This window comes from Procambarus clarkii, chromosome 65 (assembly GCF_040958095.1).
Source record: "Procambarus clarkii isolate CNS0578487 chromosome 65, FALCON_Pclarkii_2.0, whole genome shotgun sequence".
NCBI lineage: Eukaryota > Metazoa > Arthropoda > Malacostraca > Decapoda > Cambaridae > Procambarus > Procambarus clarkii.
The window spans coordinates 15,248,346-15,276,310 of record NC_091214.1 but is presented as its reverse complement, the minus strand read 5'-3'; the positions used below and the strand labels follow the sequence as shown (position 1 = coordinate 15,276,310).

The 27,965-nt window shown below is 38.2% G+C and overlaps 1 protein-coding gene across 1 annotated transcript in view; it reads right to left on the bottom strand.

Moving 5' to 3' along the window:
- LOC123771234 (filamin protein cher) overlaps nt 1–27,965 on the bottom strand; it is a 320,443-nt gene that overhangs the window by 177,081 nt on the left and 115,397 nt on the right. Inside the window, 14 exon segments of the mRNA XM_069309435.1 lie at nt 4,665–4,889; nt 6,483–6,645; nt 7,013–7,228; nt 7,420–7,610; nt 9,877–9,997; nt 11,329–11,465; nt 13,431–13,568; nt 13,799–14,122; nt 17,921–18,072; nt 18,483–18,571; nt 19,564–19,702; nt 23,501–23,628; nt 24,438–24,485; nt 24,487–24,646. Coding sequence (XP_069165536.1) covers nt 4,665–4,889; nt 6,483–6,645; nt 7,013–7,228; nt 7,420–7,610; nt 9,877–9,997; nt 11,329–11,465; nt 13,431–13,568; nt 13,799–14,122; nt 17,921–18,072; nt 18,483–18,571; nt 19,564–19,702; nt 23,501–23,628; nt 24,438–24,485; nt 24,487–24,646 — 2,231 coding nt within the window.

The following is a 27,965-nucleotide window of genomic DNA, read 5'->3' as shown; positions in this document are numbered from 1 at the left end:
TTCAATAAGAACCTTTTATGACCTTCATTTTCCAGATTTAGTAAATCTCTACAATGACAAGTATCAGAATATCAATTACTATTGGTTTTGGAAGGTGGAAGAACAAGTGACTAGCACTCCTGTAGTTTCTGATTTAGTACATAGAGTATACAAGTCCTTCATACCCATGGAAAGTGGCAGACTTATCTTATTTGTGTCCTGGCTGTGCTAGAGCACCAATCAAATGATAATACAGTAGAGTTCTTTGTGAGTGTGTTATATTAAACTTCAGTGAAATAAGAATTTATCAGATGAGCACCAAGTATGGAGTATTTAGTCAGGATAGGCCAGCTTAGAGAGCCAAACAAGAGCTAAGATCAGTAAATAATTGCTAAAAGGCTAGATATGGCTAATGGCAGTGATCAAGTACTAAGACTACAATCAAAAAGCATCAGCAATTAGTGCCTCATGTCAGAAGGGTACCCCATCTGTGGACCACACCACCAGGTGGTAATTATAGTCACCCATCTTAAAGCTAAGTGACCTATTGAACATATACAATTAATATAAATATTGCTAGTTTCAAACATACTTATTTTGCAATGATCACCACAAAAATTCCCATTACTAATATGACATATCTTCAATGGAGCAGAACCATTTCCTTGAGAGACCGCAGACCCCAACCCACCGTCCCAGCTGAGCGCCAGATGTAAACATTGTCTCACACTCGTGTATACAAGAATGATGAAACTGAAGCCAAATACATATTTAAAATTTTGAAATATCAAGAGGAGTGCAAACTAGATACTGGTAAATTTTGTCCATCATACTTATGCAACTTTTCCAAGCAAGTACCTGTTCCAAAAACCTTACCTTAGCCCTGATGGTCACATGTACAAACAAGTAGATGGTGTCGACACGAGTTCTCACCTCAGTGAACTATTTGCAAATTTTTACATAGGTATCATTGAAAAGCAAGTCCTTGTTGACCTGATCTTAAATCTGACATCTACTGTCAGTATGTTGATGAGAACTACATAAGAACATAAGAACAAAGGTAACTGCAGAAGGCCTATTGGCCCATACGAGGCAGCTCCTATTTAGAACCACCCAATCCCACTCATATACATGTCCAACCCACGCTTGAAACAATCGAGGGACCCTACCTCCATCACGTTACGTGGTAATTGGTTCCACAAATCAACAACCCTGTTACCGAACCAGTATTTTCCCTAGTTTTACCTAAATCTAAACTTATCCAATATATACCCTTTATTTCGTGTTCTGTCTTGTGTTAATACTTTTAATATCCTATTAATATCCCCTTTGTTATGTTCATTTATCCACTTGTAAACCTCTGTCATGTCACCCCTAACTCTTCGCCTTTCCAGTGAATGGAATTTAAGCTTTGTTAATCTTTCTTCATATGAAAGATTTCTAATTTGGGGAATTAACTTAGTCATCCTACGCTGGACATGTTCAAGTGAATTTATATCCATTCTATAGTACGGCGACCAAAACTGAACTGCATAATTTAAATGGGGCCTAATCAGCGCAAGATATAGCTAAAGAACCACACCAGGTGTCTTGTTACTAACGCTTCAATTAATAAATCCCAGCATCCTATTTGCCTTATTACGAACATTCATGCATTGATCCTTTGGTTTTAATTCTTTTCTTACTAATCATAACTCCCAGATCCCTTTCGCAATCCGACTTCGCAATCTCAACACCATCTAGCTCGTATCTTGTAACTCTATCATCATTACCTAGCCTCAGAATTAATGTTGTGGAGTGACTCATCCAAGTTACATTCTTGCCTGGAGTGTGTATGCTGGCATATCAGCCTCCTGTACCTAACCTCCAGACAATAATATATCTTGGATAAGTCGCTCCACAACATTCATACACGGTTCATTGAGTGTATCATAAATGTTGTTCATAAGTGTAGTGTCAAGTGTAAAGAACACACACAGCACCGCTCCTGTGCCAGGTAAGTCCACTACGGGTTCACCAAAGCCCGTGCTACTTGGAACTTGTTCCGAGTAGCTGAATCTATCTTGATGCAGGTACTTGACATGAAATGCTTGCTACACCTTCAGGAAGCTCTCAAGCAAAATTTTCTGCTTAACTAAGCTTTAGCTTAGTCTCACAGGAGTCTAAGCTAAAGAAGCTAACATAGGACTGTGCCTTAATGCTAGTAGATCAGTGCCTTGACTGGTACAAGTGAAGAGTTGTTGGTGGTTATGTCAACTGTCCTTTCCCACACGGCACCAGCTGGAACCAGGTTGACAAGGAACTTAGTAGAATAAGGCAGGTCCTTGTCAACAATACATACTTGAAGAGTTATGTCAAAATGAACATTAAAGGAACTTGAACTGCCATACTACCTCTGAGGAAGAGCTAGTAGAATCGAATTTGACCCTAAACTCTTCTACAGAAATGTATTTTCAATAGCCCACAAGACAGAGGAAACAGTCCTGAAAGAACAAATCAATAGAAATGTGACTCCCTACCAACAATAACCAGAAGATTCAGCTCACCATATACTAAAAGAATAAGAAGATAGTGAAGTTGCTTATGAAGAACTCTCCTGAAATCAAATGAAATGCCTTGAAAGAGACAAATGTCATTTATGCCCCGATGATCTCAATATATTGGCAGGATAAAATCTATTTCAAGCCACAGGAGAATGCACAAGCAACAAGGCTCTATCAAAATATAATTTCCACACACACCAGACCATAACGAAAGATATCCAACAACAATGAAATAATTGACTAGTATGACTACAATAAAATATTAGGCAGGCAAAGCACTACATATCAAGCACTCTCGTCCCACTATCAGCAGCCAGCTTACACTTAGGTACTTCTTACTATCTTCAAGATCAAGACAAAAGATCACACCTCACCTACTGCCCCAGCTGACACTGACTGTGTAATACCTCTTATCATCTAATCCAACATGGTAATATATTAGATAGTTTTAACTAATTTGTATCTACTTTTCCCCTGGCTCTGAAGATGTTGAAAACCTTAACAAAACATATCATTTAGTGTCAGTAATAAAATGATAAAATAAACTTAAGAGAGTTAAATATTTTAACTTTTTGACTTCCTTCTCAAGTGAAGAAGAACATAAGAAATTTTGGGATTTGTTTTAGAATCATTGCTCTAACCTTTTCAGTCATATTCAGTAACACATGTCTACAAGAAAGACTACTTCCAATACATTATATACTGTACATATACAGTACAGGTACTGTTATATATTTACTAAATGAGGCAACCAACAGTGCCCAGGATAGTCTGTCTTTTCCCACCTACCCCCATTCTCCCCCCCCCCTCTCTCTCTCAATCCTCCCATCTCCCCTATTTTTCCCCTTTTCCCAACCCTCCTCCCCTCCCTCATTTCCCTACTCTTCTCTTTCTTTCCTTCCTGTCTGGCATCCAAACTCGGCCTGACAGATATTTCCAGTTTCTGTCTATTGAGCAGTCTCCGTGGTGTAGTGGTAAGACACTCGCCTGGCGTTCCGCGAGCGCTATGTCATGGGTTCGTATCCTGGCCGGGGAGGATTTACTGGGCGCAATTCCTTAACTGTAGCCTCTGTTTAACGCAACAGTAAAATGTGTACTTGGATGAAAAGACGATTCTTCGCGGCAGGGGATCGTATTCCAGGGCCCATAGGATTAAGGACTTGCCCGAAACGCTACGCGTACTAGTGGCTGTACAAGAATGTAACAACTCTTGTATATATCTCAAAAAAAAAACAAAAAAAAAACAAAAAAAAAAAAAGTTAATAATATTTTTTTTTATTAATACATGAGGTACATCTGCATTAGTGCAGCTACTCTAGACTATATGAAGTGGAGTACAAAAACCATCAAAAAAAAAGCTAACTATGTGATGCTAAAATATCCCCATCACACAGGATGGTTAGTCATACAGAGGGCACGTGACCCCAACCAGTCTATTATATCCATGACGTATCCCTGTCCATTCCCTTTGGAAAGTTGGGTGAGGCTAGCCCCAAATGTCTGTGAGTAACCTCATCCAATATGCTCTATGACAGTTATATAAATAAATACTCTGTAGAGTAAATGAAAATGTAGTTTCAGTTCTTGTTCCATTATATATATATATATATATATATATATATATATATATATATATATATATATATATGTATATATATATATATATATATATATATATATATATATATATACACATACATACATACATACAGGTATATACATAATTGTGAATGATGTACTGGGGAAATACCATGCATCACCCTTTTATGTTTTCACTAAAATATCTATTTATTACGAGAGTAACTTAAGTCTTGTACACAGTTTTTATACTGTAATGTCTGAAATTTGTTGAATAAGAGATTATAATATTCAAACAAGTACATTGATGTACGATGCCATTACAGAGTGATAGTACGTATCAACTTATTGCAAAAAGCAGAACAAATAATGTAAAAAGAAAAATTATTTTATACCTGGAGCCTTAAAAAAAAAGAGTGATTAAATCTGTCTATTCAAGGTCTCTTGAAAACCAAGAAAATATCCCACAAACTTATTAATTCACAAACAACTAAGGGGATATATATATAAATAACCTATGAGTAAAGCTATTCCCAGAAATTACAGAAATTCTACAATACTCACTGGGTTCAAGTCCATCCACCTTCACTTTAGTGACATCAACGTGTGACTGTACAGGAACAACTATTGGTGACTGAGGAATTTCAGAGCCTGCATACAGCACAGTTACGCGATGGTCTCCAGGAGATGGTGTTAAATATTCCACAGTAAATGTTCCATCGCTGTTATCTTGGATCTCTATAGGAATGTCTTGCCCATGTGCGTTGGTCAGTGCAATCTGTACCTCACCTGTTTCAAAATTATAAATCCGTAATTTGCTTGCTAATAAGTAAACTTAAATGAAAATGAAACTCAATATACCAAAATGGTATTTAAATTACTTTATTCAACCTGTCATCAATTAACCTTGAAAAAGACTGGACAACAGGACAAAATGAAAAATGGTATCTGGTCTATTTAAGGTCTATGGATAATCAAACAAGTTATCTGGTAACTCATATAGATTGGAAAATCTCTGGTTCATTTAAATCTTCATGTTAACTAATCAAAGCATAGACTCAATTACTAGTTTGCATAAGTAAGAGTAAAGTACACTGTATATTTAACATATGTAAGCAGAATGCTAATCAAATTTGTGAGTCAGCTCCCCTTCTCCGTTGTAGCACTAACAAGTGGAAGTGCTAGTCGCCTGAGGGGTTGCTTGTTTTTTTTTTCTAGGGGAGTTATTTTGATCTTTTGGGATGTAGATTGCACAGATTAACCAGACAGTGGTCTGTTTTGATACGCCTACCTTTCTGGGTGCCCTTCCTGGTCGATGGCAATTATGACATGCTTTAAATGTAAAGTGTTCATTGACCAGTGCTCCCTATGCCTCTCTGAGGGGACCAGGTTCTGGCTCGTGGTTCCCGGTAGGCATAAGAACTCCTGTGACTGATGACCCCAAACTAATATAGCACCATATCAGCTCGGATAGCTTCAGGAAGCTGACGGGACTCCCCACAGAAAACACCAGACTGAGCATTATAAACAGTTTCAAAGTCTGGCTTTCCCACACGTTACTGAGCATAAATGTTGTATGTTCCCAGTGCTGCTCACAGACCACTCAGTGTTGGGAAAATTTTTACAATCATTTCACATTTTCTCAGTTAGTATTAGTTAGTTTATAGCTATAAATTTGATGCCAAAACGTTCACAACCAATTGTCTAGAGAATATATGCAAAAACAAAAGTGTATTTATAATACAGTAGTTTATGCTCCTCTCCACACGTTTCTGAACGTAAACATAAGGTGCTTGGTGGGTCCCACTCGGCAATGCATAAAAATGTTAACAATCATTTCATCTTTTCTCAGTCATTTTTTGGGTTATACCTATAAATTTTGTGTCAAAATGTTTGCAAATGAATACCTTAGAGAACAGAAAAAAATTGTTTTTATAATAGATTATATGCGACAGCGATAAATAAAGGAAGCTCTCATGAACAGCAATCAGATGACTTGCTTTAACGTCATTGGAACATTTACTGTCAGGGTACGGATGACACGTTTTAACTTCATCGGAACACAGAAGTGTTAATAAAACACCTGTAACTTTGAAGTTGTAAAAATACTGTATAAAGTTGATTTATGCACTCATCAATAATGTAGATGGGAGTAAATGCTCCCTTTTGTTCCAGGGGGCATCTTATAGTGCAGCAGGAGTTGGAGAATGTTTAAAAGTTACTACAATGCAAGACTGCAATGCAAAAATGCATTAGTTACCTGAGTTTACCTACAGATATTAAACTTCCAAAAATCAAGGGCTTACTGCATATAAACTGATTAGAAGAATACAAAATATTGCACTGCATTATAAATAAAAGTAGTGTTCAGTACTAATATACCTGGTCCAGCTTCACGACAATCAATGTTGAAATGTGTTGGAGTGTTGGACTTTACACCACGTTCTACGCCTGGTCCAAACACCTTTACTGCTCCTGGGTCTGATGGCTCAGAGATGAACACACGATATGGAGAGTCATCAGTGGCAACTCCACCATAATTTACCTTTGTAAAACAAATAAGTAAGAATTGTCAATTTAAATTGCTCACACATAAATACACACACACACACATGTATAGATATAAATGTTAACAAAACATGAAGGAAAACTCAAAACAAATATTGAACACTGTCTCTTTTGAAGCTTTGTTCACTCTAGGAACTTCCCTTCTAAGAAGGATGTAGTTGACCTCCTGTAAAACTTTCCCCGACACTTCAGCTTTCATGTATGGAAACTTTCAATTCTTGGGGCTGTCACTTTTTGCACTGACAAACAAGAATGTGTCTTCTTAAACTAAGAAATTCTGTGTATTCAGTATTTCACAGAAACAGCAAATGTTACATAACATCATTTCAATGAAAATTCCTAACCTGAACTGTGTGTTTGTTTCCTCGGGTTGGTCTATAAGAGAAATCATATGTGCCATTTTTGTTATCTTTGGCCTCAAGCTTGATAGGCTGGTAGTTTGCGTCCATCACAGTGACATCAAGAGGAGCATCGCCAGCTTTGCGTGTGTCAACTTGGAAATCCGCAGGTCGTCCTGATACTAATCCATTCTTTTCCAAACCAGGACCTTTGCATTTAACCTGATATAAACCAGAATTTATATGAAGGTCAAAGTAAATAAACATTTTGAATGGTACCTATCACCTATATGGCTGTAGGGCTTTCAATTACAGTATTACAAACTATGAACTTCCTTAGTTTATATTCATGAACACTGCTTGATTTTCCATAAAATAAGGTAATCTCTGGATTCATAACAATAATTTCATACCAGTTCAGGGTAGTAATCAGTTTGGGGAAGAATCTGTGCAATGTACGGGGATCCTGGGATGTCTTCGTTATTGCAGAGGATGTGCAGCGCGTACTCTCCAGGTGCTGTTGGATAGTAGCGAACATCTGCTGATCCATCACCGTTGTCATTACAATCAATCTTTGCTTGTGATGGGCCCTCAATGCTGAAGCCTTGGGGAAAAATTCATTATTGCACATTAAATTTGGTTGGGAACAGATATTCTATAGTTTCTTATTATCTGGACAGGATGCCTGTCTGGCTTATCAATGTTACTATATTAATAAAAATAATAATAATAATGAGAATATCCACTAGGGCTGTGAGGTGGCCCGAACCTGTGACCCCGGCATTGCCAGCCACATACTCTACCACTGGACCACCGAGGATTTGTCAATGTCATACAACTGGATTTCTACTGAAATCACAGGAAGTCTGAAGACCTCTACTGAAGCCATTCCATGACCCATACAGATTTTCTTGTTCATATATATCATGTTAGTGTGATTTCTGTGTGTTTCTGAAGTTGGGGTTTAAGGTGTAGGACCACTCTGCCCTTCCACCCAAGTGCTTGTCGGTCATACGTAAAAACTTTGACTGGTTCAGTAGGAGCCTCCAGACTTCCTGTGTGTGATTTCAATAGAAATCCGATTGTATGACTTTTACAGTCAGTGGTGGTCCAGTGGTAGAGTATGCAGCTGGCAATGCCATGGCCATCTCACAGTCCTGGTGGATTTTCTGATTGATATATATCATGATAGTGTGATTTCTGTGTGTATATGAATAATAATAATAATAATAAGAAGAATAAGAATACGTGGAGAAATCACATTACAGTGATATATATCAATTAATTCACGGCTCCTGTGGATTTTCTCAATAATAATAATAATAATAATAATAATAATAATAATACTGTAATAATGATAATGGTAATTTATATAAGCCACTAATACACAAAGCATTTTGGGCATAACTCTACATAAATAGGATATTTATCTATATTAAAAGTTTAATTGGGTAAGACTTTACACAAAACATGAGAGTGCATGCACTAACTTGATATTTAACATATTCAAGGATTTCAGTAAGCGTGTTGACTTTGGTGTCGGAAAAATGGAGTTGTTTGTTGCAATTGCTGGTTTGTATTGAGTAATTAGGGGTCAAAGATAATCTTTTATTTTATTTTGAGATATATACAAGAGTTGTTACATTCTTGTAGAGCCACTAGTACGCGTAGCGTTTCGGGCAAGTCCTTAATCCTATGGTCCCTGGAATACGATCCCCTGCCGCGAAGAATCGTTTTTTCATCCAAGTACACATTTTACTGTTGCGTTAAACAGAGGCTACAGTTAAGGAATTGCGCCCAGTAAATCCTCCCCGGCCAGGATACGAACCCATGACATAGCGCTCGCGGAACGCCAGGCGAGTGTCTTACCACTACACCACGGAGACTTTATTGTAAATCCCTTGGCACAGATACCATAGATGAAATACAGAGCGATACGCAAACAATATTGTGATACCAAGAGCCTGTTTACAGTTAGGTGAACACATACAAAGTGACATGAGATGTGCCCAAATACATACATCTTGCTGTGGGAATCAAACCCTGGCCATTCATTTGTAAACATGCTGCATTAACCACTGTGCTACAGAACCCACTACACTGACCACTGTGCTACAGGGAACCCACTACACTGACCACTGTGCTACAGGGAACCCACTACACTGACCACTGTGCTACAGGGAACCCACTACACTGACCACTGTGCTACAGGGAACCCACTACACTGACCACTGTGCTACAGGGAACCCACTACACTGGCCACTATGCTACAGGGAACCCACTACACTGACCACTGTGCTACAGGGAACCCACTACACTGACCACTGTGCTACAGGGAACCCACTACACTGACCACTGTGCTACAGGGAACCCACTACACTGACAACTGTGCTACAGGGAACCCAGTACAATGACAACTATGTTACATGGAACCCAGTACAATGACAACTATGTTACATGGAACCCAGTACAATGACAGCTATGCTACAGGGAATCCAGTACAATGACAACTGTGCTACAGGGAACCCAGTACAATAACTATGCTACAGGGAACCCAGTACAATGACAACTATGCTACAGGGAACCCAGTACAATGACAACTATGTTACATGGAACCCAGTACAATGACAGCTATGCTACAGGGAATCCAGTACAATGACAGCTATGCTACAGGGAATCCAGTACAATGACAGCTATGCTACAGGGAATCCAGTACAATGACAGCTATGCTACAGGGAACCCACTACACTGACCACTGTGCTACAAATAACTTCAACACTTTTGACTATGTGCAATTATTCATTTACCATTGAATTTTACCTTGTTAAACCATTCTCTCTCAACCATTACTTCCATCAGGTGTAACTTACCGAGGCCTCCTGCTTCCCCATTTGTTTCCACAGTGAAGAGCGCTGGGTAGCCCACCACACCCCCCTTCAGCCCTGGCCCGTACGCTCTAATTCGAGTCTCTTTGTATGGTCCAATATTCACCTGGAATAATGCAAATATTCAAATGATACAACATACTTTATACTATTGACAATTAGATCCCTCTACATCTACTACATATTAATAATCATATTTCTAAACATATTTGATGGTTCTTACATATTTGTGTTGGTGAGGACTGAGATTGAACTCCTGGGGCCCCAAATTTTAAGTTGTCTCTTATCTAGCTGCTGCAATGACTTTTGACCTTCTATTGCTTCATCTTACCTACATTTAAAAACAATGAATGGCTTCTACTACCTCTTGTTCAAATGCATTCCACTTGCCTACTTCCTGAATACTGTACTTAAAATACATTTTCTGGGTGGAGCCCCGTAGGCTCCGGGGAGCCTCTGAGACTCATCCTGAAAATGGCGTTTCATTACATTCAACGCTGGTTTTTTGCAATATGAGGAAATAGTTTTGCCAACTATTCTTGCTGCTCTACTCTTTTTATTTATCTGCAGACTACTCTTTCATTTATAACCCCATCCTCAGTTGTGCGCCAAATTTGTAAACTACTCCTTTCTACTGGGCTGAATAGTTTTCCAGGAATAGGGGTGAGGGGAGGGGGGGGTTGTTTTTCTTTTTGGACAAGTCACTTTCTAGAGGGAAGCATTTGTAAGTGTTGACTTATAGTCACATACACTTATTTCCCCTGGGATTTTTCCATGGTGGTCTGACTGGGCCCATCTTGCTTTACCCAAATCTCCTCCTCCATCCCTGTTTTCGCATCTTGTATCTCCATTGCACTATTTCCTATGTCCTTCCTACAATGCACCCTATTCTTCTTCTCGGTTTCTTTTAGTTTCTTCCATTTCGTCTTTACTTATCTCTTGGTCAGTGAACACCAGGCAGTATCTGCCTCCATCCTTCAGTTTTTTTTTCTCAATATGTACTTACTATTGTAGATGATTTCTTTGAAAGATAATCTTTATGGGTATCTGTTGTCCATGTTGAACCTTATATACTCTATATCCACAAAAGCTGTCTTTTTGTATTTATGGACTTGTATTAATATCTTTATTTATACATATTTATTTAACCCATTCAAATATACGATCACGCAGCATTAATCCAGCGTGTAATAATAATTATATCAGACAACAACACATGGTCACTAAAGCTAAGAAGTGGACACTGACTGCAACTCCAAGTGAGACGGGTCCAGTTCAGAAATATGGAGTCATCACATAACAACAACTGATCCCAATGTGTACAATACAGAGGTTTACTATATACTGTACTGTCCTGTATATACAATACTGAACCAAATATTAAAGTATGCAACATTAAGCATGTCTTATTTAGACTACTATAATACATCTTTTTACCTCAAATGGGCTTTTGGGAATCTCCTGCCCCCCATATGTCACCATCACAATGTAGCGACCCTCCTTCTTGGGGTGATAAATATATTCAAATGTGAATGCATCTATTTGCTTCGTTTTGACAACTTCATGGGTTCCACCTGAAAAATGTTTTCAAATGTTACTGAAAAGAATATAAAGAAAAGATATACAGAGCATATATATATATATATAAATTGCTTGAGTGCATGAGGCAAAAGGTATCTATAGGATGGCATATTTCATGATACAAACTCCGGACTACAGAGATGGTTGTGGTCGGTGCTGTGTAATTACCTAAGTGTAGTTACCTAAATGTAGTTACTGGATGAGAGCTATTCTCATGGTTTTTGTGATCCACCACCGCTCATAACTTGTGCCTACTGTCTGCCACTCTGTTTGCAAAAGAGAACTCTCTAACATTTTTCACCACCTTTGTTTCCTAAGCATGAATCTATGGCCTCCAGTTCTTGAATTGTCAGTTTCAATAATTTCTCTTTATTGATTTTGTTGATTCCTATTACTATTTTGTATATAGAGATCATAGTGCCTCTTTTTCTTCTATCGGGTGTATTTAACACCTCTAGCCTCTCCTGAACGTGTTAATTTCTGGGAGCATTTAGTAGCATGTCTTTGCACCTTTTCCAGTTCCTTGATGTGCATCCTGAGATATGAGAACCATATAATATGTGCATATTCCAATTTTAGTCTCACAAAAGTCATAGATGGTCTCTTTAATATTTCCCAGTCCATGTAATTAAAAGCAATTCTGAAGTTGGAAAGCATATCAAAAGCTCCTTGCACAATATCTTTTATGTGGCCCTCTGGTGACAATTTGCTATCCAGAATCACCCCCAGATCTCTTTCATTATACAAGATCTTTAATGCCTTTTCACATAATTTCTAGGTTGTGTGTGTATACTATTTTCTCCTATTACACATTCCATAACATGGCATTTATTTATTTATTTATTCAATTATTTATTTATTTATTTATTTATTTACAAGAAGGTGCAATGAGTTTGTGAAAGTACATAAAACTGGTATTTTTACATTCTTGCCAAGCCTAACACGCATAAGGTTCCGGCAGGTCTTTAATCCTAACAGATCAGGTTAGATGAACAGATGCATTGTAGCAAAATTTGATATCAACATACAGCTACAATATAAATTGACAGAGGTGATTACACTGGTGAAGATGTATGTCTTAAATACTAGTATTAAGGGAGTGGCTAGCACAAGATACAGTGTGAATTTGAAGCACTAGGTAGGAAACTATGAAGATGAAATTAGGTACTTTTTGTAGAATATTTATTAATTTATAAATATTTATTTGTCAAATTCCATCTGCCAAGTATTGCTCTATTCAGAAATTTTGTCTAGGTCATCTTGAATGGCATGACAATAGAATAAGTCTGTGTGTGTGTGTGTGTGTGTGGGGCAATACAGTGGCAGTAAAATCACATGTTATTGTGATACTTTTGAGCCCAATGTGGTCAAACAGGTTGCGTGTTTCTGGAGAGGCCACAGACAAAAGTTCAATCTCATTTTATTGACTCAATATTTTCTCACATATATATATATTTATTTATTTATTTGATAAATAAATGTATTTGGGTGGAAGGTGGGGATCATCATTACTATAGTGAAAGGGGGGTAGGAATCATGTAAAACTTAGATTGTGAGTACTGGTACAGCTAGATGCCTTCCCAAGTCCATATATGTTTATGTTAGTTCTGGTATGTTTACATAGGTTGAGGGGTCCTCAGTATATGAACAAATGTTTTAGGGGTTGTGGTATGGTAGAAAGGTTGGGAATCATTGCTATAAAGTATTTCTAATGGGATAATTGTGTCTGTTCACATTTCATCCAGGAGTACTGAGGTTCTTTCATTCTCAATTAAATGAATTTCTTTGTTAGCATTTTCTCATCACTCTAATACGTTAATATAATATTTAAAACAAATCCTTTACTTAATAGGAACCCATGAACTATAAGCATTTAGAAAATAAATCACTGCCAATTACTATATACAAATTACAGCATATCATACAGTATTTATACAAATAAGTGACTTTCTATGTACCTGGCCCAATGACCTTAACTTCCACATTGCCCTCGCCAGCTCCCTCAGTGTGCACTTTGAAGTCAGCTGAATCTTTTACTCTCACACCGTTGGGTTGTAGTCCACGACCCGAAGCTCTAACCTTCCGAGCATCACACACTAGAAAAATGAACAGAAATTTATACAAGGAGTCATTTTATACAAAGCCATTTAATGAGGTTATTCATAAACAGAAGTAAAAGTAGAATCTAAAAATTTTCCAACAGATCTAGTTCAATAAACACTGATGCTACCTCTAAACTACAGTACAGTATCTGATATTGGGATATTTTTAAAATAGAAATCTGTAATTTTTCTACCATTTTAAGCGTAACTAGATTTATGCTCACCTGGGGACACCTTGACGCCATATGGACTTCCTGGAATGGACTGCCCGGCAAAGAAGATGTTGATGGAATGTAAACCAATACCAGAGGCTACGTACTCACAGCGGTACACATCCTCACTAATCGAACGAGTCTTAACTGGTACTGTGTTTTTATGACCAGCCGGATCCAATATAATGACTTCTGGAGTTCCACGGCCTGCATCTAATGTGGTAGGAGAGGATTGGGAGAAACGGGAACGAGGGCTTGTAAGAATGGTGCTAGAGCGTCGACGGCCAGTGTTAGTATGAGAGAAGGGAAAGTTACCATACAAAGAAGTTTGTGGATCTACCGAGGATTTAGGGGTAGATTGGGGGGAGTTTAGGAAAGCATAAAATACGGTGGTATGGGAAAAAACATTATAAATGTTAGAAAATCATGCAAAAATTTGATAAAACAAAAAAGTTTTGTAATGCAAAGTTATTGAGGAATTATTTTAGGTAACATGAAAAAGACACACAAAGAAACAAAATTTTACCATTCAGAAAATATAATTAATTAGGATTATATAATATTTAAAACCAAAATTATAATGGTTAAATTAAACATATATAATAAAAGTTAACATATGTGAAGAAAGTGAGTAGAAAGACAAATTCATAATTTATATTTTTAAATTATAATCAATCAAGTGAGGAGTGGCAGACAGATGTGACACAAGTATTTTATTATGCAACCAATTTATTTAAATTAGAATACAGTATAAGTGAAAATAAGGTAAAGCGTATTTGATAAAGAAATACAATAGTGTGTAAATTTGACCAATGACAAATGTTTCAAAGATTATGTATTGAACAAGAATATAAGACAGTTTGTTATATATTTGTGTAACAGTGTGCACGAATTTGTAAAATATATATTTGAGGATTAATACAAAGATAGAGTATAGAGATTTGTAAAGTGCAAAGATCAAGAACAGTAGTCAGAGAAATGGTAGATAATATTTTTATAACAAAACAAAATTATTATTAAACATTCGGTTTCAATAATTAATAAAAAATGAAGAAAACAACAAGCAAAATAATAGAATAAAACCCAAGCCAAAGCCAGAGAGAAGAGCGAGAGAGTCGTAGTGTTAGTAAACAAGGGGGTGTAGAGGAGGGATAAAAAAATAGTTTCGTCAGTACATTAAGCATTACGCATCTATACTATATTACTTATATTAATTGTATTTCTCTACATGACAATATTGTTATGACATTTACTCAGCTTAATGTGAAGCTACTTTGTACAGTATTAGGCAGAAATAGCCATCACCAGAAGAATAAAATAATTTGTTATTTACTCAAAAAATGATCTGCACCTGGGAGAGTGAAAATGGCTACCCACTCAACTAAACAAGCTACTTTCTAAAGTATTAGTCAAATTCCTATCAATGTATTGGCTAGGTATATATATCTAGCTACTAGTCAACAACGATAAAACATTAAATGTAAAAAAATGCAAGACATACTCCATTGACAAGGAAACACCTAATAATTTATTGACTTATGGTAATACTTAATATTGAAGTACAGTACTATGGGAACTATGTACAGTCGCACTCTAACAGTTAACTAACAGCTTCCTTGGCAAAGAATTGTTGGTATTAACAGTTATAGAAACAGCAATATTGCATATAATTCTCTTACATAGGCAGTGACTTTAGTTGTAAGTCTATTAAGCAATGAACAGAATAGATTGAGTTTATTAAATCATAAGCAACTAAATAAAGATGCAATTCAAGGTTGGTTGTTTTAGTACCATATCCAACCACTAGTTGTACGAACAAACCACACAGAGTGCAGTGCTTCAATTCTTCCTTAAGAATATGAACAATTAACAAACTCACAAGCCTAGAGACGCATACCATTACACTCAAGAACAGACACGTCCAAGTCACATCCTGCTCTCTGAATCAGCAAAGTGCATTTCCACAGGCTCAATTTCATTAATTTGTTACAGAAAATATGAAATTTTAGGTGGGATCCAAATTCCTCGATGAAGCAGCCAAAATGAAAAAGCTTCTTTATTGACAAGATTTGTTTATAAAAACTCCTAATGGCTACAAAGATTTTTCAAAAAGGATGCATGATAGAAGATGAGTATTAGCAAGTCCTATCTTTTAATTCAATTATAAAGATAAAATTATGGACCGAAACCAAGTTCTATAACCAAATAGTTATTCAGCGATCACCCAAATTTTGGAAATACAGGTAATATGAAGCACAACAAGTGGAGAATCATGAATGGTGCTCATTATACTGCATTAACTTTAACACAAGAATAACTAGCTATGAACACCAACTTTAACACAAGAGTAACTAGCTATGAAGACCATCTTTAACACAAGAGTAACTAGCTATGAACACTAACTTTAATACCAGAGTAACTAGCTATGAATACCAACTTCCACACAGGCACCATCTAACGAGGCAATACCAATACGTCAGATCATATCTGAGGCCCAGCATAATTTGTAACTGAAACTCTTTCATAAACATTTTTTACCTGCTCCAACAATTTGAGACAATGTTTCTAAGCGAAGAACATTTACCTTACCACGCATTCTGCATTGAATTTATCTAATTTTCGTATACTTTACAGAGTCTCAGTTTTCTTTCTAATACTGTAAAAGTGAATCTTTTAATTACTGGGTTTTAATCTTTGAATGCAAGAAAGTGGTACCTGTTTATCTTATGTGACAGAAAAAAATGATACTTCCTAAGCAAGAAATTAGTCTCCTGCTGCACTCAAGTGAGAACAAGAAAGTGATGCCTGATGAGATGTCAGCAAGAAAGTGATACATGTTTCACTTATGCAAAGTAAAGTGGTAGTACCTACTTCACATATGTAAACAATAAAGAGAGGATGACTACTTCACTTAAGTGGCAACAAGAAAGTGATGCCAGCTTCATCTTAGTGAAAACAAGGAAGTAGTTCCTGCTTTACTTAAGTGACAACAAGTGACAACAAGGAAGTAGTGCTTGCTTTTCTTAAGTGACAACAAGGAAGTAGTGCCTGCTTTACTTAACTGACAACAAGTGACAACAAGGAAGTAGTGCCTGCTTTTCTTAAGTGACAACAAGTGACAACAAGGAAGTAGTGCCTGCTTTTCTTAAGTGACAACAAGTGACAACAAGGAAATAGTGCCTGCTTTACTTAAGTGACAACAAGTGACAACAAGGAAGTAGTGCCTGCTTTACTTAACTGACAACAAGCGACAACAAGGAAGTAGTGCCTGCTTTTCTTAAGTGACAACAAGTGACAACAAGGAAGTAGTGCCTGCTTTTCTTAACTGACAACAAGTGACAACAAGGAAGTAGTGCCTGCTTTACTTAAGTGACAACAAGTGACAACAAGGAAGTAGTGCCTGCTTTTCTTAACTGACAACAAGTGACAACAAGGAAGTAGTGCCTGCTTTTCTTAACTGACAACAAGTGACAACAAGGAAGTAGTGCCTGCTTTTCTTAAGTGACAACAAGTGACAACAAGGAAGTAGTGCCTGCTTTTCTTAACTGACAACAAGGAAGCAATGCCTGCTTTTTTTTAAGTGGCAACAAGGAAGTAGTTCCTGCTTTTCTTAAGTGACAACAAGAAACTAGTTCTTGCTTTGCTTAAGTAACAGCAAGAAACTGATGATTGTTTATATAACAGCAAGTAATTGAAGGCTGTTTATATAACAGTAAGAAATTGATGCTTGTTATATAACAGCAAGAAAACAGTGCTTGCATGAGTGACATCAACTGCCTAGAGCCTCACAGCTGGGTTCTCCTGTGACCACTGAATTAAGGCAATATTAACAATGTGCTGACTTTCTGTCACTTGGTGCAAAAGATGCATTTGGTGCTGCAGGACACCAAACCAAATGAACAGTCCTGCTTTATTCCCTCAGGTGCACCACACCACCAGTGAACAAGGGTACAGCATAATACTTTATGACTTGGCTGAGAAGTCATTAGGAATACTGTATTACTAAATTTAACTCTACAGAAACGTAAGCATATACTGTAATAATGTATTTAAATCTGAAAAAATATACAGCATACAAATAGGCTGACATGAAAGCATAATGGCATTGGAAGTTTTCAACCTTACCCAACTCACCCTTAGTAAATATATCAAAATATGTTGGTTTGTTAATGGTGACTCCCTCAGGCTCCAGCCCTGGGCCTGAGGCTGTGACCTTTGTGGGATCGCCCGCAAACCCTGACACATTGACCCGGAATGGTGATTTAGGAATCTCTCGTCCACTGAACCTATGAATAAAATATAATATTCACTGCTACTTTGTTATGTAAATACAATAGGAATACTTAAAAGCTTTCTAAAAAGTTTTACTATCTCATTATTCAAATATAACTGCTGAAAAGTTAAGGAACATTAAGAAGTACAACATTTTAAATGGAAGGAATCAGTGTATCTTCAGGGAAACTGTGTTTGAAAAGAACATTTGAGTACTTCCAGATAATTTTATAAGAAAATATATGAATGTGGCCAAAATACTTTAAGAAATTTTGCTGAATTGAAATATGACATTAATTTACCACAGCAACACCTGCTTCATAAGTAATTATCAAAAGAAGGCACCAAGTTGTTAATAATAAATGACATTTACTATATCAAGATTATTGTATCACATTACAGTATTGACAAAAGGAATACTTACTTGACAATGACAACAAAGTCCCCCTCACACTGAGGAGTGTACTTGCAGGTGTATGTTAAGTTCCTGTCATTGTTGAACTTACACTCCAGCTGCCAAAATATTGGAAAAGGTCAGTAATCCATTAAAAACACAAAATTTTGATCATGTAAGTTAAATGCATTGTAATATTTTATATATATATATATATATATATATATATATATATATATATATATATATATATATATATATATATATATATATATATATATATATATATATATATATACTGTATATATGTATGTATGTCATACCTAATAGCTAGAATTGCCTAACAAGAAGAATTTTTGTGAAATATTTAATTTTTCCCAAAAAATTTCTTATGAAATGTTAATGTTTTCATTGTATTATACTGTATATGATTGCACTATAATGTCATTTGAGTCAAAACTAACATAGAAATTTCAACAACCCTAACCTAACCTAACCACACCCACATCATATAATCTGTCAATGACACTATAATGGAAATTCACATTTCATTCACTTGGGCACTGGAAAACTTGAACTCTCGACCCAACAAGTATGAGACAAAAACTTTACCTCTAGGCCACACAGACAACTCCAACAGAGATGATTTCAGAGGCAGCAAACCACTGCCCATTTGAAATTTTATACTTCTCCCAGCCACCATTTTTGGTCCCAGGCATTTAGTGATCCACGGCCATGTTATATAAACTTTCAACTATCTTATAAGTATGTTATAACACACTATCGCTATATGACATGGGCGTGGATCACTAGTCCCAAAGCAGTGGCTGGGAGAAATACAGCATTTCAGAGGGACAGTGGTTTGCTGCCTCTGAGATCTTCTCTATTGTAGCATCTGCGTGGCCTAGAGGTGTAGTTTTTGCCTCACACTCGTGGGGGGCGAGAGTTCAAGTCTCCCAGGGCCCAAGTGAATGAAAATATATATATAGTGTGTGTATATATATATACTGTATACTATATGAAAGAAATATTAACACTGAAAATGTCAATTGGCACAACATTAAGCCTACGACAACTTGACACTAAAACCTCTTCAATACCCGGTACTCACATTTTCCACACGACCATCAGGTGTTTGCAAGAAAGCTTCAACTTTTCCTTTTCCAGCACTAAAAGTCTCTATGGTGAAATTAGTGGGTGCCCCAACTACTGGTCCTGAGGATTCTATGCCTGGCCCATAGCAGCGTACCCTGTTATAGACACGTCGTCATCATACACTAACATCAACACATTAAATTCATAACTAATTTTATTAAAAATATGAAACAAAACTATATTTATCTTGTGCTATAAAATATATTTATCTTGGGCTATATTTATTGCAATGTCTAAATGTACAATGAATATACTGTATATAAACAAAATACAATACCAATAAAATTAGACTGATTATTCATGACCAGAGAAAAAGTAAACGGTGACGTCACAGTGTTGTTAAACGACACATTCAATGTGACTTGTCAATTTCTAATGGAATTAATGGCATTTCTAATGGCACACCAACAAAGGTTCTACCAATAAACATGTAGAGTACATTCTTCCAATGATAAAGTTTACCAAACAAAAAAAAGTATTTAAAATACTTGTGTTTTGACCCATATCTAAGAAGCTAAATCCTTCTGATCTAGAAATGCACCCGATTATTCAATCTCTAAAGCCAGAGAATATTTATGAGCAATCTGCATCATTGGTACTACACATAAGGGGCATAACTGGCCGACCCCTCACAGTGTTCAAGAGAGAACTGGATAAGCACCTCCAAAGGATACCTGATCAACCAGGCTGTGACTCATACGTCAGGCTGCGAGCAGCCGCGTCCAACAGCCTGGTTGATCACTCCGGCAACCAGGAGGCCTGGTCGACAACCGGGCCGCGGGGACGCTAAGCCCCGGAAGCACCTCAAGGTAACCTCAAGGTTGGTACCCCTCACCTTGTTCAGTTTTCTTGGTAAACTGAATGCAATCTTTGGCTGTATTACAATTTTGCTTAGGGAAATAATATTTAGATCATGGAAATGTGATTTTTATCAACATGTCATAGGATATAATGTATTATGTGTAGATCAGTGTATGCATGAATAAGATTTGAAAATCTATGCAATCAATTTGCATATGTAATTCCATTACATTTTGAACCCTAAAACACATACTGTACTGTAATGTATATTAGAATACATGAAGCATTACTGCAACTTAATCAACAAAATGTCACAATAACTGACAGTACTCATCTTAGTTATCTTATTTTGATTAGTGCTAAGTTGTCATTTCCTACACCACGTCTCTTATACGCATTTCAATATGATTTACCCAAAACGATTTTAATATTTCAACATGATTTATTCCTGAAACACTTTGCGTTCCGGGCATAAATAATATTGGCATTAGGCATAGTAAATACTTTTTCTACCTAGAAATCCAACATTCTGCTTGTAACTCATTTTGTATGTACAGTATGTACTTTTTCCTAAATAAACATTATCATTATCATTTACCTTTACAGAGCTGAGCCTAATTACTGTACTTTCACTACAGTATGAATACAAATTCACACACATCTGTCTGAGTGTTGATACAGTGTAAACACACCAAGAATGTGCTGTTTGAGCTTGGCATTTCTCAGCCAATACAAATAAATTTTGTGTCAGTATACAGTATTATATGTACTGATCCTGGACGGCATCGAACCCATGTCGTCCAGGATCACCCCTAAACGTACACAGTACGCATGGTCATGGTACTGTGTACGTTTAGGGGTGATCCTGGATGGCATGGGTTTGAATCCTGGCCGGGTCAAAGAGTTCTTGGTGATCTATGGCTTGCGCGTTCATGCGGCTTTCTTACATATATATATATATATATATATATATATATATATATATATATATATATATATATAAATTGTGGCATTAATCTAATTCAAAGTTTTCTAAATTTATTGAATATATTTAGCTTTGATGTTTGGTGTGTAATTTTAGTTTCAAACTATAATAAATGAATGCATATTTTTCATTTAATATAATGTACATAAATTCTGTATGGAAGAGACAGCATTTTGCTAGAAATGTTAAAGACAAGTGTACTTATTTAAGAACCTTAATATTTGTTCAGGATTTTTGTTATGTTTTGAGTTATTTATTCAGTGCAAATTACATAATCTTGAATTTGTATCTTAGGAGAACATTTCTTAGGACATCTCTTAGTTCAACTGTCAAACAAGTCATCTCTTATCACCAAGGTCTTAGGACATGTCTTATCACCAAGGTCTTAGGGCATGTCTTATCACCAAGGTGTTGGGACATCTCTTAGTTCAACTGCTAAACTGGTCATCTCTTATCACCAAGGCCTTGGGACATCTCTTAGTTCAACTGCTAAACTGGTCATCTCTTATCACCAAGGAAACTTCAATAAATCACAATGGCCTGCCTTGGACTTATAATCAGGACGAGTATTTAATTCATAAACAACAGAAACAAACAACACAAACCACATTGCTCATAACTGTCATCCTTCTGGAGTGTAAAATTGCTGTCAGGAAAAGCCAGGTAAAACTTTCAACAAATTAATGTTAAAAGGATAAAAGTGGCTTTTGAAATGCAGAGGGAATGCAACGTATTTCTAACTGATACATGTAGCAGCTGTATCTAGCGGATGTATCTGCTAGATATATGCAGATGTATCACAGTTATCCAAGGAGGTGAGAGCATGACAGTGAACAAAGGCCTCAACTATGTGTTATGGGACTAGAAAAAAACCTGGGGTCAGATCCATGAAAGCACTTACGCAAGCACTTACGAACCTGTTCATCTTTTCTCAATCTTTGGCAGCTTTGTTTACAATTATTAAACAGTTAATGAGCTCCGAAGCACCACGAGGCTGTTTATAACAATAACAATAGTTGCATGGGAAGTTTTCACGCTTGAAAGCTGTTTAATAAATGTAACCAAATCCGTCAAAGATTGAGGAAAGATGTACACGTTCGTAAGTGCTTGCGTAAGTGCTTTCGTGAATCTGGCTCCTGGAAGCTGAGGGTGCGGCACTACAAGTGAACACTATCCCAGCAAGGGTTGTCTAACCATTCTATGTTAAAGTGATCATTATTCCACTATGGCAAGAGTTAAACTTTCGCTGGCAACACCATATTTACTTACATTGGGTTTCCTGATGGACTGTAAATTATAAGAATACATTTGGTGATTCAGATACTGTGGCTACACTTTACTAGAAGGAACTATGTTTTGTACAGTACAGTAATAAGGAATATGAACTACCAGCAGCAAAGCTTAGGCTTTTATGAAGAATATATATACTGCATATATATGTACACAAGGTATAGTTACTGTTCTACATATGGTCAAAAAGATACTACAATTAAATTGTATAAAAGCAGTTACAAAACTACTTTTTTTATTAAACTATTTCACTTTCCTTATATAGCATTATAATCAACCGTACCTTCAACTATTTTTGTTTATCTAACCCAGGCCAGTTTTCACTCCTGGTATTCATTCATCCACTTTTTTATTAATTTGCTTCAAAACCTTAATTACTTCAATGAGTATAAACTAATAGCAATACCCACCAAGACCCCCATTAGAAAGACTTCAATTACTATTTCCTCTAGCATTTACAGAAAGTGGATGAAAACTAGTTTATCGCATTCATTCCTGGTACACCAAGCACACACACACACACACAAGGAGAATTACAAATATGCAAGAACAGAATAGAGATGAGATCTCACTTACAGACAAGTCACACATACTGCTACAACACACTACACACTTACAGACACTTCTATAACACACGAGTCACACCCACTGCTACAGTACACTTAATCAAACAAGTTTCCAGCCTGTCATATGCACACACACGTGACCACACAGTAATTCAACTTAGGTAATTACACGCAGACGTGCCCCCCGCCCCCGACACACACACACACACACACACACACACACACACACACACACGCGTGTGCCAACTTACTTGCCAGGGTTGGTGCGAGGACGGAGAGGCGCCCCACTCTTCAGCTTACAGTTCGGGTACTGTGACAGATAGGTCATCATTGACTGTTCATCAATGCTTGGGCTCAACATTTCCTCAGGCGTGATCAACTGAACAGGAGAAAAGTTTCGCGAAATTTAAATAATTGAACATTAGACACATATTTCACGTCACATTAATCCTAAGGTAATGTACGTGCTCTTCAGAGATTTATATAGTGGTAATAAAAATTAATGATGATAATAATATTATAATTAATGCACAAAGAAATCCTATTAACGTGATGTATCAATGAGAGAATTGGTAGGAGCCGTGAGGATTCGAACCTAAGTCGAAGCAAACGCCTCAGACGTCACCTCAACATGGTAAATGAATTGCAACCTGGGATTCACCTGAATCCTCTAGGGTTCCTGAGGCTTCCTAAAAGCTCCCCTAGAGGCTTCAGTTTAATCCCAGGTTGCAATTATTTTAGCAGGTCATGGTATGGTTGTCTAAGCCGTTTGATTGGGAGTACCCAGAACACAGGTTCGAATCGTCCTCACGGATCCTATTGATTTTATTATTATTATTATTATCACAATCGTCACAATTATTATCAATTATTATCACAATCCTCACAATCCCAATGTACCTTCTTTTATATATATTTAAATAAATAAATAACTAAATTATTAATATTATTTTCTCAATATTATTATTGATAATAATAATAATAATAATAATAATAATAATAATAATAATAATAATAATAATAATCCCAGAAATTGCGGCTGGCAATACTTTGGTCAACGGTTCGCATCACCTCAATAATAATAACGTTTTTGTGAGGACGACAAAAACGTCACATCAAGTATGACGTCCCCAAGACACAAATGTAGCAGCACCCGAGACACACAGGTGTGTGGCACCCAATACACACCTGTGGCACTCCGAGCCAGTTGTCAGCGATGTTCATGGCTTCGGTGGCAGTTAGAGAGGGCGTCAGCGGGGACCCAGTCTGGCCAGTCCGGGCAGAGGCCGGCGGCCACGGCGTCGACCAGGGCCCCGACGGCCCGCCCGTCGTTCCAGTCGTTGGTGAAGTTGGTGATGGGGAGGTCCGGCAGCTTGCTCTGGATCCAGTGCAGCAGCCTAAAACAACCACAACGAAGATATCTTAAAAAAAAACATTTGCATGAAACACTAATCAAAATGTTATTAAATTTTTGGGCCGAGGAGCGAGTTTATTGGGCAGCGCCATTCATCCTGTGAGTGGACACACCGCCATAGTGACAGTATTGGGCAGCGCCACTCATCCTGTGAGTGGACACACCGCCATAGTGACAGTATTGGGCAGCGTCACTCATCCTGTGAGTGGACACACCGCCATAGTGACAGTATTGGGCAGCGCCACTCATCCTGTGAGTGGACACACCGCCATAGTGACAGTATTGGGCAGCGCCACTCATCCTGTGAGTGGCCACACCGCCATAGTGACAGTATTGGGCAGCGCCACTCATCCTGTGAGTGGACACACCGCCATAGTGACAGTATTGGGCAGCGCCACTCATCCTGTGAGTGGACACACCGCCATAGTGACAATATTGGGCAGCGCCACTCATCCTGTGAGTGGACACACCGCCATAGTGACAGTATTGGGCAGCGCCACTCATCCTGTGAGTGGACACACCGCCATAGTGACAGTATTGGGCAGCGCCACTCATCCTGTGAGTGGACACACCGCCATAGTGACAGTATTGGGCAGCGCCACTCATCCTGTGAGTGGACACACCGCCATAGTGACAGTATTGGGCAGCGCCACTCATCCTGTGAGTGAACACACCGCCATAGTGACAGTATTGGGCAGCGCCACTCATCCTGTGAGTGGACACACCGCCATAGTGACAGTATTGGGCAGCGCCACTCATCCTGTGAGTGGACACACCGCCATAGTGACAGTATTGGGCAGCGCCACTCATCCTGTGAGTGGACACACCGCCATAGTGACAGTATTGGGCAGCGCCACTCATCCTGTGAGTGGACACACCGCCATAGTGACAGTATTGGGCAGCGCCACTCATCCTGTGAGTGGACACACCGCCATAGTGTCAGTATTGGGCAGCGTCACTCATCCTGTGAGTGGACACACCGCCATAGTGACAGTATTGGGCAGCGCCACTCATCCTGTGAGTGGACACACCGCCATAGTGACAGTATTGGGCAGCGTCACTCATCCTGTGAGTGGACACACCGCCATAGTGACAGTATTGGGCAGCGCCACTCATCCTGTGAGTGGACACACCGCCATAGTGACAGTATTGGGCAGCGCCACTCATCCTGTGAGTGGACACACCGCCATAGTGACAGTATTGGGCAGCGCCACTCATCCTGTGAGTGGACACACCGTCATAGCAGCATGTACAACACTCCCCCAATAGGAAGAAAACTCGCTGGGTTGTTCATCCTGTCACTTGCACTCAGACAGCTGGGACTTGCTTAACTGTCTCAAGTGAACAGCTTATCAAACAAGTAGATTAACATTCGTCAACCCTTAGTGTTAACGCGTAAAGCTCAACGCAGGTTTAATATCTTGTCTGACGAAAGGTTACCAGTTTAAATTAAAAAAAAATAAGGCAGGAAACACGCAAAGAGGGATATTGTGAGGTAGTGGTTTTGGAAAAAAGGGTTGTGGTTAAATGCAATAGGCCGCTGATTGGAATTATTGCGACAAACAGTTTACAAGTTTAACCTTGGGAGGGGGGGGGGCAGGCACTGTGACCTACCACTGTTAGTATTGTACACTGAGAACTGTGACAGGTCGCCAAGTAATAACTACTAAATAAAGTAACACGAGTAGTCAGACAAACAAATGAACTGACGTCGAGTTTACATTGTCATTATTGTATTAAACATTGTATTTAAATAGTAGTATTTTTTTGTTTTAATACATTTTATTCGTAAATTTATTCTCTAAACAATACTGCTCATATGTCAACCCTTAAGCTTAGGTTGGGGGACTAAGTTTTGGGGTCAGGGCCCCCCAAAGTTTGGGGCCATTTAGGCATGTGCCTACTGCGCTCTTTAATTAATCTAGTACTACTTGGACCCCATACATGTATGCCTATATTTCAGTAGAGTCTAGACCAACAAGCCTTCGTCAGTAACACGCTTGATGGAATTTATCAATGTAAGGAAGGAAGAAAAATTTTAGGGGGTAAGCGCCAAGCCTCCACGACTATACTTGGTAGGGATTAGGATAAGGATTTGGGATGGGACGGGGGGTGGGGAAAGGTGCCTAACCACTTGGACGGTCGGGGAATTGAACGCCGATCTGCATGAAGCTCTACCGTCGCTCTACCGTCCAGCCCATGTGGTTGTGCATTTATCGATGGAATTCTCGCGTCATGATGCAATGGTGGTCAGCCCGACCTGTTTGGTCAAGGCGCTTACGGTCGTCGTGTGTACAAGTGGTCTGTTTCCGCAAGCCTTATCCTTGGTGCTCGTCTTGACCTCTAGTATGTAAATCTTTCTTCATTCCCTTCTTCCATGTGACCCGAAGGAGGGTAGACATAGCCTAAGCTATTCTATCATTTCTGAGATATGTCTTTTTGTCTCAATAAACGTACTTTAACTTTTAATACGTCTTTGTAATTTAATAGTTCTTTGTAGATATATTTTTGTATTATATTTAATATTATTTACATACAGCGAATATTGGTATTGTTCTTCGTGTTTTTTTTTTTTTACATTCAGCTACTTGGAACAATAAGGTTAAAGTAGCACGAGCTATGATGACTTCAGCAAGTAGCATTATAGAGGCCAAGCTGGCCAAATGCGTTGGAACCTTACCAAGTGTCTATTCCAATACCAATTACAACAAATTTAACCAACTGGACGCATTTACATGAGACGTCCATTAGCGCCGCTGGCCGTCGTCGGTGGGCCTCCCCACCACGCAAAGAAGGGGCAACGCTCATCCAATAGGAATGCGCAACAAGATCTCTCAGCGTTTTCACTGGCTGAGTGCGATGGCTGTAAGTGCATTCCCGACCTAAGCCAGCGCTGCCAACTTAACACCGCACTCACACCGGCAAGAAACCCCCTTCAACCTACGGCAAAATAATCCGGCGCGCGTAACAAAGTTAGTCCTTAGTTTGTGTAGCCTGGATTAAGGGCGATGAATGAGGCAGTGGTGGGTGAGAAGGTGAATGTGGCACCTTTGACACCCGTGACCTTGGCATACCGCTGGGAAAGGTGACAATAACAGTGACATCAGCTGGTCCACGCTCGTCCCCCCTCCCCCCCCCCAACACCCCCCACCCCCGGGCAGGCTGGGACACACCGGCCGGGGGACAAATATATTATAATTCTTATCATTAAAATTATATTATAAGACACTGACGAACCTTAAAACAAATATTTATTGACCTTACATATATAATATGCATGTGGCCACATATATACAAAAAAG